The sequence below is a fragment of the Pygocentrus nattereri genome, chromosome 26 (genome assembly GCF_015220715.1).
Source record: "Pygocentrus nattereri isolate fPygNat1 chromosome 26, fPygNat1.pri, whole genome shotgun sequence".
NCBI classification, from domain to species: domain Eukaryota; kingdom Metazoa; phylum Chordata; class Actinopteri; order Characiformes; family Serrasalmidae; genus Pygocentrus; species Pygocentrus nattereri.
This window is the reverse complement of record NC_051236.1, coordinates 23,406,688-23,422,704: the sequence shown is the minus strand read 5'-3', so window position 1 is coordinate 23,422,704 and position 16,017 is coordinate 23,406,688. Positions and strand designations below refer to the sequence as shown.

The 16,017-nt window shown below is 37.6% G+C and overlaps 2 protein-coding genes across 3 annotated transcripts in view; one reads left to right on the top strand and one right to left on the bottom strand.

Annotated features, from left to right (window-relative positions):
- The window catches only part of ghrhrb (growth hormone releasing hormone receptor b), a 60,347-nt gene extending 50,082 nt beyond the window's left edge, over positions 1-10,265 (top strand). Inside the window, exons 7-13 of one of the 2 annotated variants that reach the window (XM_017719021.2) lie at positions 1,700-1,853; positions 2,791-2,851; positions 3,102-3,171; positions 4,071-4,162; positions 4,334-4,463; positions 5,093-5,134; positions 5,298-10,265. In XM_017719021.2, the coding sequence (XP_017574510.1) occupies positions 1,700-1,853; positions 2,791-2,851; positions 3,102-3,171; positions 4,071-4,162; positions 4,334-4,463; positions 5,093-5,134; positions 5,298-5,480 (732 nt within the window). In that variant the 3' untranslated portion in view covers positions 5,481-10,265. The remainder of the gene's footprint in view (positions 1-1,699; positions 1,854-2,790; positions 2,852-3,101; positions 3,172-4,070; positions 4,163-4,333; positions 4,464-5,092; positions 5,135-5,297) is intronic. The other variant, XM_037534846.1, reaches the window with a different exon arrangement.
- The window catches only part of adcyap1r1b (adenylate cyclase activating polypeptide 1b (pituitary) receptor type I), a 46,804-nt gene continuing 41,044 nt past the window's right edge, over positions 10,258-16,017 (bottom strand). Inside the window, exon 14 of the mRNA XM_017721597.2 lies at positions 10,258-15,290. Coding sequence (XP_017577086.1) covers positions 15,102-15,290 — 189 coding nt within the window. The 3' untranslated portion in view covers positions 10,258-15,101. The remainder of the gene's footprint in view (positions 15,291-16,017) is intronic.

Genomic DNA, 16,017 nt, shown 5'->3' with positions numbered 1-16,017 from the left:
AAAAAATACGTTACTGTACATCACCTTACCTGCAACTCGCCACTATGAGTGGGTTTTTAAAATAATTTTTAGGTCAAAACATTACATCAGAACTATTGTAAAACAACGTCTCAGACATTATGGGAGGGTGTTTTTGATCATTTCCTGTAATAACTGTCTGTGGGGAGCTGGTAGAGGCACTAAACTCTTCCTATCATTACTATTCTGCACAATTCTGACTTCTCTAAACAAGATGACCTTGTTTAATCATAATCTTTCGATCATACAGAAATAAAAAAAAATCGATGGAATTCCCACGTTAAGGGCTGGAATTGAGGAGTCACTGCATTATGGAATGTAATGTAGTTAATCATCAAATGATGTGTTTGTGACTCCAGAGGTGGACGCTGAAGCCCATAGAACAAAAAGTATTATTTAAAAAATAAGTATAAAATGTATAATTAAATGACAGTTTAAAACATTTTTTTCTAAGACAGTTAATGTTCATCAGATTAAGAATAATGTGACATTGCTGTGTTCATATTTTTTATTTTGGAAAGTAAAAATATTTAATTTTATATAATAAACACATAATTTAAAGGTTCTCAAAAGCTGTCGTTAGCACCAAAAATAAGACAAGTTATTCAAAGTTAAATAGCGCAAAGTTAGTATTTGCTACCAGTCTCGGTGCAAAACACAACAGTCACATTTTAATACCAAAATAAGGATAATGAGAACAAACAATTTGCCACTTACTGTTATGGCTCATGGCCAGAAGTGGAACCTGTTAGAGGGAACCACTGTGCACTGGTGTGTTGCTGCACTCTCCTTCCAACAGACAAACAAATGGGGTCACACTCTGACTCAAGATTAAGTTTTTCTTTTTAATTACATTCAAGCAGTGGAACGGTAACTGTAATGGTTGAATACATTTAAAAAGACAAGAAAATGAAACCTTCAGTTTGAGCTCAGTTCCATTAAAAACAGGCTCTTTCAGACATGTAATAGATTTTTTGCTTTATTTGAAATGAATATATTAATGACCTTTATTATTGTTCTGCAGTGAAACTTCAGATCAAACATGATTGAGCTTCTCCCACCTTTATGTTTTAAGCTGTTTTTCAGCTTTGCCTCTGTGACCATTGTTACAGTACTGCTGATTAGTTGTACCAACGAAGGACAGAGTACCTAACGACTAATAAAAGCACTGAATGCAAATACTTTATATGTAGTTATGTCAGTTATCTCCTCTGGTAATGTAACAGTTGACTCAGATCAGTCTTGGCATTTGACTCAGTAATATGATTGACAGTTGTGCAGGACATTTGCTATGAAAAGGTATGTACACACTGGAAACAGTTACTTTAGTTCATTCTGCATGAAAACAAGCAGTTCGCTCACGAATCACCATCATAAATCAAAGTTTGACACTGTTGTGCTGCCTCTCTCTCTCTCTCTCTCTCACTCATTTCTCATACCTCACTTTCTCCATTTTTATCTTCCTTTTCGCTTTCTTTCTTTTTTTTCTCTCACCCTCTCTTTCCCTTTCTGTCTTTCTTGTTCTTTCACACTTTCACTCTCTCTCATTATTTCTCTCTTTCTTGTTCTTTCACGCTTTCACTCTCTTTCACTCTCTCTCTCTCTCTCTCTCTCTCTCTCTCTCTCTCTCTCTCTCTCTCTCTCTCTCTCTCCCTCTTCCTCTCTCTCTCTCACTCTCTAGGCTTCATGTAAGGCAGCAGTGGCCTTTTTCCAGTTTAGCATCCTGGCAAACTACTTCTGGCTGCTGGTGGAGGGAATGTACCTGCAGACTCTGCTGGCTCTCACATTTGTCTCACAAAAGAAGTATTTTTGGTGGTACATTCTTATAGGCTGGGGTAAGCACATTAGAAATACTCTGCATTTACATTTACATTTTTGCACATAAGCTCCAGAGAGACTTACAAAACCGCCATTCAGCACAGAGCAAAGGCATGCAAAGTACATCAGAAGCGTGCAGAGAATCTACAACCTAAAAACAACTTGTCTTAACTTAATCAAGTACAATAATGAAAAGTAGGGTATCCTACTGTCTCACTTCTACATTAGTAAGCTTATTGGAACAGTAAAAATCGTTATAATAGTTCCACAATAACATTTAACATATAACAATTTCACACAGATGACTATGTGGCAAGCTAAATACCCATATAAAACAATAATATATTGAAAATATATTAGAATATATTCTAATTAAATTTTGGTATATATACATGTAACTAATTATTTCAATTGCAGAGAGAAAGCAGTGATTAAATCAGTAAGTCCAGGAACATAAGAGCAGCAACAGCAGTCTGAAGTCATTTAAATGAATAGTATTCATTAGTGCTGCTGAAATATGTACATAAGAGCTATATTTTCATGTGCAAAAGAATCAAGTGCCTTTTTTTCAAGGATCAAATGTAATGGTACAATGTAAAAACATATTGTTGCTGTCCAAAAAAGAAGAATCTCCATTGTGTTGATTTTTCCTGCATAATTTCAGCACAGCTAAAAAAAAAGCGCAGTCCTTTAGATTTTGCTAAATATTTATGATGAATGGACAAACTCAGAAATCACTTGGAGTAACCCTTTTTAACTTGCATTAAAAGGTAAGCATGTGTTTGTCTTCTCCTATAATAAAGAAGACCCACTTTTCATTTTTATCCCAAACCTACCTTTTTAGCAAAATGTCCTTTGTTCTGTAAGAGAGCCAAATGTTCAGCATGCTAAAAACCATGAACACATTGTTAAGTTCTTTTTTTCTAATGCTCAGCTGTTTATTGCACATCTTAGGTCTTCCAACAACAGTAATGACCATTTGGGTTCTGGCCAGAAATTTCTATGACAACAGTGGGTGAGTCCAGTTTGATGTCTAAGCGCTTCACCACTTCAAATAGGCAGGCGTTTTTTGGATGAGTAAATAAAATCCCAGTTCATCTTCAGAGCTTTTCCAGGGGCTTGTACAAGGCCAGATGCAATATTTACAGTGATGTCAGCAATGTGAAAGTGCATAGTCTGACATTTGGTAATGAATGCTGACTCAGTACTGTGAGTAGATTTGTTGAGGGAATCAAAATTGTTGCTTTACCTGATTAATATTGAAGGTGCTGGGACGATACGGAGGCTGCCTTCATTTGGTGGATCATTAAAGGACCCATTACAGCATCTCTTCTGGTAAGTTCAGTAAATATTGTACGTACACTGCCCATCAGAACAGGATAGCTAGCTTTTCAAAATGTTTTTAATGCAGACAAGCATGAGCTTAACATGATAAAAGACTAACCAAGCTAGCTGTGACAATGGCTGTGTCCAGAACCACATTCTACTGTACTACACATACTACATTGGTGGTGCTGTTTGGTACTGTTTAGTGTGGCACTATGCAGTATTGGATGCAGTCAGTGTGTAATTACTTGTCAGAATACCTAAGACATTACTAATAATACTAATAATACTCAGGAATAATGCCAAAGACTGCAAATTTGATCTTCTTGTTGTGTCTTGTTTTTGTTGTATTTTATTTTAATTCACCCTCTGCTCCAGTTCTAACACATGTTTGCCTTTATGTACTAAAAATAATTATTCATTCATTTTCCAGCCTCTCCTTGTCCCTTACAATTAAACAGACTGTTTTTGTTACTAATATGAGACAGATAGATCTAAATGTTCTCTGATCTGATTGACTGCCCTGCATTGTGCCTCATTCAATAAGCAGTCATGAGTGAAACACTTGGTTGATTTCTATACAGACAGTTTTGCAGCTAGACTGTATGCACTGGAGAGGGAACAGCATGTTTTGAAATGTTAACACTGTTTACATATTAAATCCAACCCTATCTGTTTTTTCCTTTAATGCCTGGCCTTTAACAAAACCTTTACAGATATGTTCTTCATTAATTGTAAGTAACAGTGAAAAAAATTAATTCACATTTTAAAAGAAGCGTAGTGTTCCAAAAGTTTTGACAGGCGGTGTATAAAGTTATAAAAGAAAGTGTTGTCTTAAGAGTGTACAGGCACATCCAGTAAACTTCTCACAGTTTTGCAAAGACCTGTTTTTAATCTTTTTGGTGTAGGTAAATTTCATCATCTTCATCAATGTGATCAGAATACTTGTGCAGAAGCTGAAGTCTCCTGGAGTTGGTGGCAGTGACACCAGCCACTTCATGTAAGAGCTTGATACAGTTGAGCTTCCTGTAATATGCACTCTGATATGTAATTCTTGCTCATATTTGGTTTGTACACATTAATTGTGTATTTATGACCCTGTGCTGATGGTGTGTGTGTGTGTGTGTGTGTGTGTGTGTGTGTGTGTGTGTGTGTGTGTGTGTGTGTGTAGGAGGTTGGCTAAGTCGACTCTGTTTCTGATCCCACTGTTTGGAATGCATTACATGGTGTTTGCCTTCCTGCCAGAGGGCACAGGGGAGGACGCTCGACTCTCCATTGAGCTTGGACTGGGCTCTTTTCAGGTTAATCCTCACTGCCCTCTAGTGACCACAGAAAAAAATTACCACTTTCATGTTGCAGCTTGAACAGCTTTACAGTGCATTCTGGTGGACGATACATTACTAACATCAGTGCTACTATAGGAAAACGCACTAATCCCCCATTATAATATACGCTCACAGGGCACTTTATTAGGTACTGCTGTGTATCTGCACTCATTGTTACCCCCTCTTTGTCCCATTCACTAATGGCCAGGATCCCCACAGAGCAGGGGTTATTTGGGAAGTAGATCATTCATAGCACTGCAGTGATACTGACATGGTGGTGGCAGGTTAGTGTTTGTTGATCTGGTACAAGTGGATCAGATGCTGGAGTTTTTTAACACCTTAGTGTCAATGCTGGACTGAGAATAGTCCACCAACCAAGAATATCCAGCTAACAGCATCCTGTGCCTAGACATTGACCACTGATGAAGGACAAGAGGATGACTAACACAGACTGTGCAGTAACAGATGAGCTATTGTCTCTGACAAGGTGGACCAGCAAATTAGATGTGTCTAATAGACTACTGACATATTGAGCCTTAGTATGAAATAAGCCTAAGCTTGCTAAAGATTTCTGTATTCGTAATACTTTCTCCTCCTTCTTTTAGGGCTTTGTTGTGGCTCTTTTATACTGTTTTCTCAATGGAGAGGTAAGCCACAAACTGTTTATTTTGCGGCCTGTACTGCAAATGTAAAGGCAACAGTGTTACAAGATTGTACGTGTGCATGCATGCATGTGTGTGTGTGTGTGTGTGTGTGTGTGTGTGTGTGTGTGTGTGTGTGTGTGTGTGTGTGTGTGTGTGTGTTTTTCAGGTGCAAGCAGAGCTGAAGAAGAGGCTGTGGAAGTGGCAGATACAGGGTTACCTGAGCTACAGTAAGAAGAGGCGGACACTGTTCACAGAGAGTAGCACTGTCACTCAGATCTCTGTCCTGGAAAAATCCAGCCCAATGGAGCAGCCTTCCTCTGAACTGCAGAACAGTATCTCCATAGTCTGAACCATGCAGATGCTCTGACCCACCCATCTTTTCTCTTTCTTCCTCTCCTTGCTTCCCGATCCATATTCTAGTTTTGATACCAACACTGAAATATCTCTAATATCAATAGTATTAGTATTGTTAATGCTAGTATAACATTAATACTAAAGTTGCATTCTCAGTCAGGGGTTTGATGAACTAATATTGTCACAGCTGTTTAACATTTATAAACAGAAAAACAGACTACCATGGTTTGCAAGACAGATCTGAAATGCTCTAAGGCCTTTTTTTTAATAGTTTGGTTGGCTTAGAAAAAATGGACTACCTAAGAGATTATTACAGGTTATAAGATGCTACCAAAACGCCGGAACATTTAGTCTCACACCATAAACATGAGAAAAGCACAAACCTCCTCACTATAGATGTTGTTTTGGTGTTGTGCAAAATGAAGCCACACCAAGTGACTGTGAACGTATTTACATGAAATAGACAAATGTGTCTTTTGACACTTCTGAAGTTCTGTTTATGCCAGTTCCACAGAAGATCAGTTTTACAGGAGCTGTTGCTGATGAGACGTTTACATTCAGCTTTTACGATTCTGCACTTCTCTTTAGACCTCTGGTCACTTTTTCCATCCTCAGCTGACTTGTTCTTTGCCAATATTATATACACCAGTGTCTTATTTCCTTATTCAGTGGAGTTTAAATAGTTCCTTTTCCTGTGCTCTGTCGTTTGTTGTGTTGTTTCTTATTGAACATTCCTTATTAAACCCAGGGGCCTTATTTTTGTGGTCATAGTGCAAATGCAACATTAAGGTATGAAATCACAAAGCTGGCGCTAGGGTGTAGCTCTAATCCACCACTGAGCAGCGAAGCAGTAAAGACGGAGCGAATACCTTATCAGCAGGTGTGGTTAGGCATGCTGCAGCGAGATCCAGTCTGTCAGTTAAGCACAGTGATATATTCCTAATGGCAAAATAGACCGATTCCATTCGTTTTATGGACAAAGGAAAAACTGATCAACTTTTAGATTTCAAATCAGAAAATTAGTATTAAATATAGGCTGATGTTACTCTTCTGTCATCTTTGAACATATAATTGTTCCATTGCTTAGTATGTGTCAGCTCTGAAGAAAATTTGAAACAAGTACTAACAAAACTGACCATTTTATGTAAGTATAAAAATAAAAATTGTAGACTATAGTTGTTAACTAAAAACTTATCAGATTCCATGAACAGTACAGTGGTTTTAAATGATATGTACATTAATATGAAAGTCAGGTGATACGTGCGATCATGTCATATACACTGTTGTACAACAAAGTTGATTTATTATAGATTAAATTCATATTTTACTCAAAAACCGTTTCTGAAGAGAAATTTGTAGACTGAAATGTGCTTTTAATGTGGTTCAGCGACTCAGACTCTAGCTTTGTTAGACATTCTATAAGCCACAATTGAGTTTGTATTTACTGATTTATATTTAAATGGGGTGATATAGTGAAGAGGTTCTTAACCTTTTCCACCTCAAGTCTGCCTCTTTATCACTGGAAAGCATGAAGTTCCACAGGGGAGAATAAAACATTACTTACTGGAGGGTTTTCACCTGAACAAAAGCATAAAGATCAGGTCTTTTGCTTTGACCTAATTGCCCATCATCCAGAAAGAGAGTTCCAGTCAAGCTGAGACCAGATTAAAATTTTTTCAGAATATAATGAAAGGGAAAAAAGTATTGACATGTCTGTGTAGTTCATTATACATGATAGTAATAATAATGATAATAATACAATTAAAGTTAAATTACTAATAGTAATAAGAACAATATTGACCTGGCACTCAGCCCTAAATCACCTCTGCATTGTAGTTTTGTAATGAAAGTAAGGTAGAACTATTTGTCTGTTCTTGGGCTTAATGTTAAGCTGTATGTGTTCATTTATTGGATACTGAATGAGGAGAGCATAGTTACGGCCTGCTTTCCCTATATTCTGTTTGAATGCATTGTTTATATAATGGTTGTTCTACTCAGAAACACTCAGCACAGTTTTGAGTCAATGTGGACCACCGAGCACAAAATATCACCATCAGATTAGGCAAAAATTACTCAACTGGTATGAAATCAGGTGGAATAATTCTACAACCAATTTTCTAAGCCAGTCACATGTATGAAATGGTACGTTTCTTTGTGTCTGCCTGTGAAGTTGTGAAGGAAAGTGCTGTTGTGCATGTGCGTTTGCCATATGAGTAGGTTTGAGTAGGTGTTTTTGGACCAAAATGGTTTTGAAAACATGGATTTTGAATGCCGAACCCCCTGTTGTGTCAATCTGGCCGTATTGTCACAGGCACTCTCAGTTCTGCTTTAAGATGTACTTGGATCCAGCCCAATTAGCAATTGTGCTATACTGTTGCACTTGTACCAGTGTACTGCACTTGCATCGCCACGAAAATAAGGCCCTGTGTTTATATATTGTTCTTTCTGACAGTCCAAAGAAATATGCCAAAGGTCAAATCTTGGTGAATATTCATTTCCATTCATTTACCTTTTTATGCTCACTTCAAATGAGTGCTAAAGTGACCAAGTGCTTAAATCCAGTATGACAAAGCATGTGAGTAAGAAACACCCAGAAATGTAAAGTAACACTACTTACTACTTACCCCATGTTCAACTTTTTATCTTCAGCACTTCACAACTTGCATATTAATTGTTCTTTTTGTGAAAGTACAGGTTCTCTTTGGGTGTTTTGTTTATAAATGTGCTTATGGCTTCAGTCTCATGCCAACTTTACATAATTGCCTTATTAAGAGCTCATATATGGTGTAAAATATTTTACTAAAGAGTAAATCATTGTAAATGCCATTGATCATTTGTGTGTTTGAACAGCTAATTCACTTTGAAGTGAACTGTAAGTAAATGCAGCGTATTGCACAGTGCACTGGCCCTGTGCACACATACACTACAGGGCATCCAAAGTTTCCTCTTCTTAAGTAATGATGTTTTCAAACAACTTATTCATTTGCACGTATGTTTGTTTTGATTTACTTAACTTCCATAATATTTAATAAAATATTTATATACAATTATTATGTATGATTATAAGATACGAATGATAAGAATATTAACCTGCTTAACCATAAATTAGATTAAAAGCATTTTCGTGTCAATTTAAAGTGAATTATTCTGCTTTGAAAATGTCTTACTCAAGAATGCTTTGCAGTGTACGTATCTGGAGCACTAGACTGTAAAGATTTTTGTTTTATAGAGTGAAGCTTTTTGCTTTCAAAATGTATTACTGATACATGGATTTGTAAATAAGATTATTACACAATGTTTCAACTAATAGTACAGATGTGTTGATCTCTCTATATTTTTACCATGTTTGAATTAGTGAGTGACTTGGCACCAGTCTAGTATTTGGGCTATTAACTACTAATGCGTGTGGTTTATGGTACTAGTGATTATCAATATAAGCAAACAGTTTGTTTCCATGTTGCGTGTAAAACATTTTATTTACTCTTGTTGACACATAGAAGTGAACCTAGTCAAGATATGTATGTAAATATGAATTCTGGCTGTTTTATAGTATCAATATTTTTTTCTTGTTTGTTTTAATTGAATGTTTTGAGTATCTCGGTCTCTACGAATATTGTTACTTGCTTTCAGCTTATAATGAATGAGTAATGCACAAAAACAATAGAGAAGCAAAGGAAATTCAGTGATCTTCAAGCATAAATGCCAGTAAAACAGAACATAACCTTACAACTATGTTTAATAATCAGATATAGTACTGTACAAAAACCAGAGATCATCCTTCAGTTGTATTTCCAGTTAAAGGGGCATCAGTTATTTCAAAGGAAATTAGATATAAGATTTCCGCTTGCGCCACTCTTGCTTCAGATCTGAAAAATCTGCTGGTCTTTCTGTCCATCCTTCCACTGTGAGAAGACAACTCAACGCTACAGGTCTGAAAGTACATGTAGGTGTCAAATGACTGAGAAAAGGAAATGGACAAAAAAAAAATGCTAATTTAACAAAGAAGCTGCTGGTGTTCTCAGAACAACAGACTGACCACCCCAGAGGCCAGACCTCAACATAATTGAATATGTTTGAAGTCGTAAAAAGCAGAAAATGTAACCAACTTTTGTGACTGAACTTTGGAGGTGGGGAAAAATATTCCTGCAGATTTCTTAGAAAAAGTGGAAGCTGTAAGAAAGGCAAAAGGTGAACACAGTAGAGACTGAACATTTTATATTATACTTAGTTCTGCTTTTTTCCCTAATGTCGAAAAATGAATAACTCATACTTAATGGCTGTTTTGTTAATGAAGGCTGGTCTCTGACTGTTGCACAATACTGTATATTCAGCCATAACATTTGTTCTGTTTGCTTTGTGTATAAATACCTTAAATTCTGATTTCTGATGACTGTAGTGTTGATGTTGAGCTAAACACCTTTGCTATATTCACCAACCTGCCTTAATGTGATGCATAACTAACTGTTCCTTGTGTTTCTCCTTGAATGTGTGAAATTTATGGTGGTATCGTGTACCTCAGAGGCTGTATCACTACAGATGTGGAACATTACAAAGAGGGACAGGGCCACATCTGATGATACAGTCTTTTCTGTTCTGTGTTCTGCTGATCGTTGTGATTGTTAAAAACCATTATTTTATGCGGGACAAATGGGGGGCCTGGTAATTACTTGTAAATCAAAGAATTTTAGTGCTCATCTGATGTTCGATTTGTTTTCCTTTTTACATGAAGGGCCTTTTGTTCATGAAACAAAACATAGCCTTATGTCTTTGTGTCAGTTTCAGAGACATTTAATGCAATTCAAAGTCAAATCTAACATACATCAAAACAAAAATACACTTCATAGCAGTAGTGACCGAAGATAAAAGGAGGAAAGAAATAAGTGATATTTTGTCCACAAGAGCAGCAAGAATAAGATTAGCAGTAGATTTTTCCTCATGTAGTTACATTCAGAAAGAATAGTCCAGTCATTGCTTGACTCCAGAATTGTTGGCTCTGCTGTTTGAAGTCCAACAGTGGAACATTTGTAGGTAAGCAATGTTTATGAGCACACACAAATTATCTGACAATGCTCTCTTAATGTACAATTAAGAGAAAGGAAACCATGCCATTTTCAGCTGGACAATGTGCCACTTTTTCATCATTGTCATGAATACAGATTTGAGATGACTCTCAATTATCAATGCACCTGAGCTGAGCTCAGTAATACATGTACAGCCCTGTGCTCAGTACTTACTGAATCATTAACGAACAGTTTGGCGTGTCAGCATATGAGTTCTGCAGTGGTGGGTTCAGAGACGATGCTGAAAGGCAAGCTCCACAGGCTGCTGCAGTCTCTTGGGTGACCATGTGAAGTGAACTTTGAGAGCTAAAGAGAAATTTCACAGAAATTTTCCAAATGTCTGCATAATTAAACTGTTAAAATGTGTACAAAGTCATTCCTAGTGGTTTAATGTGAAATGCTGGGTTCTGTAACAAGGCAAAATAATTCACAATGATGATAATGGGAACCAGACATCTGAAGAGGTTGAATGCCAAAGAAAACCTCACAGCAAGTTATTACATGAAATGGTTATGGTCAAATAAAGTACATTGCCTGATGCCTGAGAAACTTATGGTTTTGATTTTGAACTAAAACTTAGAACTTTTTTACAAGCCATCCATGCTGGAGAGGAACATGCAGTGTGTTGTAAAACAAAATAGTCCCCAAAGAAAACATGTTTAAAATTACCACTGTAACTTTCACCATTCACCATTATCAACTTTTACCATGAAAAGTCAGAACATGTACATTTTGGATAGTAAATAAAATGACTACATTTGTGTTGCTGACCTGGCAACCCCCTGGTTCCTATCATCTCCACTGTAAACAAATCATCAAAGCACCTTGAATGACTTTTGTTACATCTCAGCAGTATAATTATCCTGAAATTTAAAAAAATAAAGAAGTGAAATTCCCCTTTAAGGCAGAAAGGTAAGTTACTGGACAGTTGAAGCGAATGCTTTTGGATGTAGTAATGACACCAGGCCACACTCTTAAAATTAAAGGTTCTTTAGAGTGATGCCCTACAAGAACCTTTCTAAAGCTCTTCTAGAACTTTGATGTCATGTACAGGCTCTGTGAAGGTTTTTCCTACATCTGTACTCCTAAGCCAAGCACCATTTAGGAACCTTTATTTTCAAGAGAGCACTGATGCTATAAGGAATAGCATCAGAATCCACCAGCAGAACATCTGGCTGCAGTGATGTCCACCTGCTCTTTCCATATGTTTGACTCAAATGCCACTGCTGATTTTTCAGCTGACACGTTTCAGAACATCAACATACCTAACTACATGTTTAATTTGCAGAGGAAACCACCAAACCACAGAATACGCATGCATCAGCTTCAAGATTATAGGCAGCACTACTGCAGGCTGTACAGTTTTAACAACACTACCACCAAGAAGATCTTTTAGCACAGAAAGGATTGAAATAACTACCCATGTTCAACAAATATTAGCTACTGCTGCAGCAGCGTAATACTTAGTACTGCACTAAATAGATGCAACTTCAGCACAATTCATAACCATGTAATGGGCCACAACGGTACACGTCTCGTCGACATATATACTATAACTACTTTTCTAGGTTCTGCTAAGTATCATTTGAACAATACTATTATTATGACATCGACATCAAGAGGAGACAGTTACTTGTGGCATGACATTAAAGCAAACAGAAAGGTAGCTGGTGAGAGTTTCATTGAAAAGTGCTTCCCATTCAGAACCACGTAGCTGATACAGGAATCTCAGTCAGAAGTCAAATCATTTTGAACACAGGTGAACTAGAAATGACGGGCTGTTAGTTTGGCTATGTTCACAAATTAAATGTAAACTTAATTTCCTTTGGTGGGCATTTAACCTTTCATTGCAACAAAGTTTACAGTAGAGGGTCCAACCCTGCACAACACAAGGTTTCACTATTGCTATGAGCCACTTAATTAGAGAAATCAGGCCTTATAGGGCAAGACTGGAACAAATTCCTGTGGACACTGCCACCCTTTATGGATCACTGTGTATACCTGTGGTCTAAAATGAATATAAATAGAAAAATGATAGAAAAATGAAAATATGTTTATGAGTATTTTAATTTTATACTGACCTGGAATTTATTAAAATGCAAAAAAATGATGCCACAATATTCTAAAGCATGGCAACTATATATTAATTTACACAGAAATAGCTAAGAATCGTATCAAAAACATTCAATCTTTATTCCATACGTTTCGTCTTGTATTACTATTATCTTTTTCTTTAATTTTGCAGTTTCTGTTTGAAAAAGAAGGCAATGGACTGGGATGTATAAGCATGTTAAAACTGAGCTTATTAAGTGTTGATGAGCTGTTTGAGACAGCCATGGAAAAATAAAGAATGGGGAAGTGCTTTTAGGCCCAATGTAAAAAAAAAAAAAAAGGTTCCTCATGCTGCCTTAATATGCTTGACTGATTAAAAATCACGTGATCTAATTGGCAAATATTCATATCAAAGACATCTACAAGCAGGTAAAAATGCACATTTTAGAGGTCAAATGTCTAATCAAAGGCTTAGAAACATAACTAGTGTCTCTGAAGGCCTCTTGGTTTGAGAATGTCGACATAGTGAAGCACAAGAAAAGCACTTCCACAAGCGTTTGCAGTTTAAATTTGTTTTCCATCTATATTATCTTCCTTTTGTGCAAAAAGGCACTTTAAAGATAAATCACATTTTGCGGACCCCCGTTGGAGGACATCTGAAATGACATCAGTTGCAAAGCTTCCTCAGCCTTTGCAAACTAGTACGGCAATACCAGTTGTATTGGGAAATGCCAAATATAAATCTTTGGAGTACTGAAAGTGTCCTGTGTCATATGGAGGTTGTCAATAAATACTCGGGTACAATGATGAAAATATGGTTCTAATGTAATTACAAAAGTATCAGGCAAACCACAAAATGACTATTAAAACTAATGTATTACTGACAAATATGGCACTTCCAAAATGAACTCCACATGAACAGCACAACTTCCAAGAGATTTCCAAGAGATTCTATTCAATGCAGATGAAACCCCATAATAAAACAACAGTGAGCTGTAAACCCTGCAACGATATCTACAAAGATGAGTCAGATACGAGTTTGTAGAAGTAAAGAAAAGAACCGACTGAAGAACAGCTCGTGCAGATGATACTAACTCAAACTCCTGGTACAGAGTCATGAGGTGTTTTGCTCATCGTTCACTTTGACATTAATGACATTTTCTGTACTAACGGCTGTTTAGAAAAGTAGACATCCGGTCACCTAAAAATACCACAAGAGGCATCCACGCACACACAAGCAACTCTACAACTTAAGGTACTCGTTGTACTGGTCTTCTTTTGCAGATCTTTTGTTTTTTGTTCATCTCTAAGCAGAAGAGGTCATAGCTTTACCCAGTTTGTTCAGAGAACAACACAAGTCCCGTTCTTCCCTATGTATTCACCAATCATACACATTCACAGTTCAGTAAATGATGGTCAAACTTCACTTTAAAGAATAAAGAGAAAGCTTTAAGGTGCTTTTCCCAAACACTTATCAGTCAAAGCTCTTGGCAGTGCCGGGCACATGATCGTGTCCTCTGTTTAGTTTAAGAACTATCAAACCCACAGTGCCTAAGTTGCACCAATACATGGCACGTATTGTGTAAAATCTCTCTCAGGCGTAGGGTTTCTGCATTTTTAAACACTTAATCCCTGCCTGATGTCCATCAATGACGTGTAAGATTATGGATATTCACATGTGGATGTGGCATTCAGCAAGGAAAGCAGAGATCAGGTCAAAAAGAGCTACTTTTCTGGGGTCTTTCATCCATATACACATTCCATGCACATTATTCTGTGCTGGATGGTAAGTTAAAGACCACCTGAACTCCTAGCATGGTGAAAGACTGGAATAACCACTAGTCCTTCTGGTTCAAGCCATCAATTTGTACTGAATTAATGTACACGTTGTATTACATGAGGGTCTAGATCCATTAAACTGCTTAAAAATGCCTCCTGGCGTTGCATGATTGATTAAGACTGAAGTGGTGATGGTACATACAAGGAAACATCAATACTTTTCTCCTTTTCATAGCCCTCGGTGTCATAGATAAAAGCATTCCTAATGGCTGTGTGGATCGTTCACATTGGATTGATTCGCACTGTGGTCAGAAGTCCCTTGGCAAGTCATCTTTAACAGCTTTTGTGAGGGTCATCACCAAAGAACTGTTTCAGTTTATCAATGTAATGTAGCATTGTTGAGGCTTGACGACAACATCTTCATGGTTCTACGGATCCAATAAGATATGGGATTTGCGCCATGTCTGTGTTTTTCTGTGCTGAGAGACGGAGGCTTCAGCAAGCTCCCTGACCACGTGATCACCATTCTTGTGTTCAAAAGCACTTGAGGTGCAGGCTGGTCTGATGAAAGCCGCCCAGTGCAGGTTTGGCTTGCCACAATCCAAGCTTGTTCAAGTGAGGATGAAAAAGAACTTTGATGTGAAATTGGACTATGATAGCGCTAGGTCTGAAGAGGTTGGTTTTGTGTCTGCCGGTGTGGGCTGTCTGAGCAGCGAGCCGGACACTCATGTGGCCGGTGTCTCGGCCTGCAGGCTGGACATGCGGATCTGGGAGCTGCTCTTGCTCAGGATGGACAGCTGCGTGCCTCCATTGACACCGCTGCTGGCCAAGGATGGGTGTCTGTGCTTCAGGTCCACTGCAAAGTAACGGTTCACCGTCCAGCTTCGCCATTTTCTCTTGATCTCTGACTGCACCTGAAAGGCAGAACATCAACAATGTACACAATGTTATTCATTTCATCACATCATGAAATTAAAGAAAGGGATTGGCTGATTTCTGTCCCATTGTTTGCTGAATAACCTCTGTACTACAGGCCCACCATGTCCTGGGGCTATTTATACGCCACAGATGGTATCTGAATGGCAAGTGACATTCAGAAATGAGATCCATTTATCACACCGCCTGTTTACACTTGCCATTTCATGCAGATAATGTCCAGATAAGATTTCTGAGCATACACCATGAATGTCTGTCAGACAGTCAGAAATCTGATTTGCATCAGTGCTGCTTTTGCTGCATTATACACAAATTTGAGCAGATTTCTTTTAGCATCCCTTGAGATCCTGCCAGGTGCTACAGAAATTATGACCAAAGACATTTATGTTACATAACACGTGTTACAAAAACTAAAGGCATAAATTGCGCTGGGTACTTTCACTGACTGGCTCACTAGCTTCCAGATGCAGCCCTGAATACTGACATAATATGAAACCATCTGTGGATTCATTTGTTTATAATATTAACGCTGTTCCATTTGGGATTAAAGATTACATACGGCTTGAAGTAAAGATATACATTTACACAGCTACATAGATAGCAGTGTATCTCCAATGTATCTCCAAATCTATCTCAGATAGCCCTCCGATCAGCCCAAGAGGCATGAAGTGTAATTTGGCTCTAATTCAGTTTGAAGTAATTTCC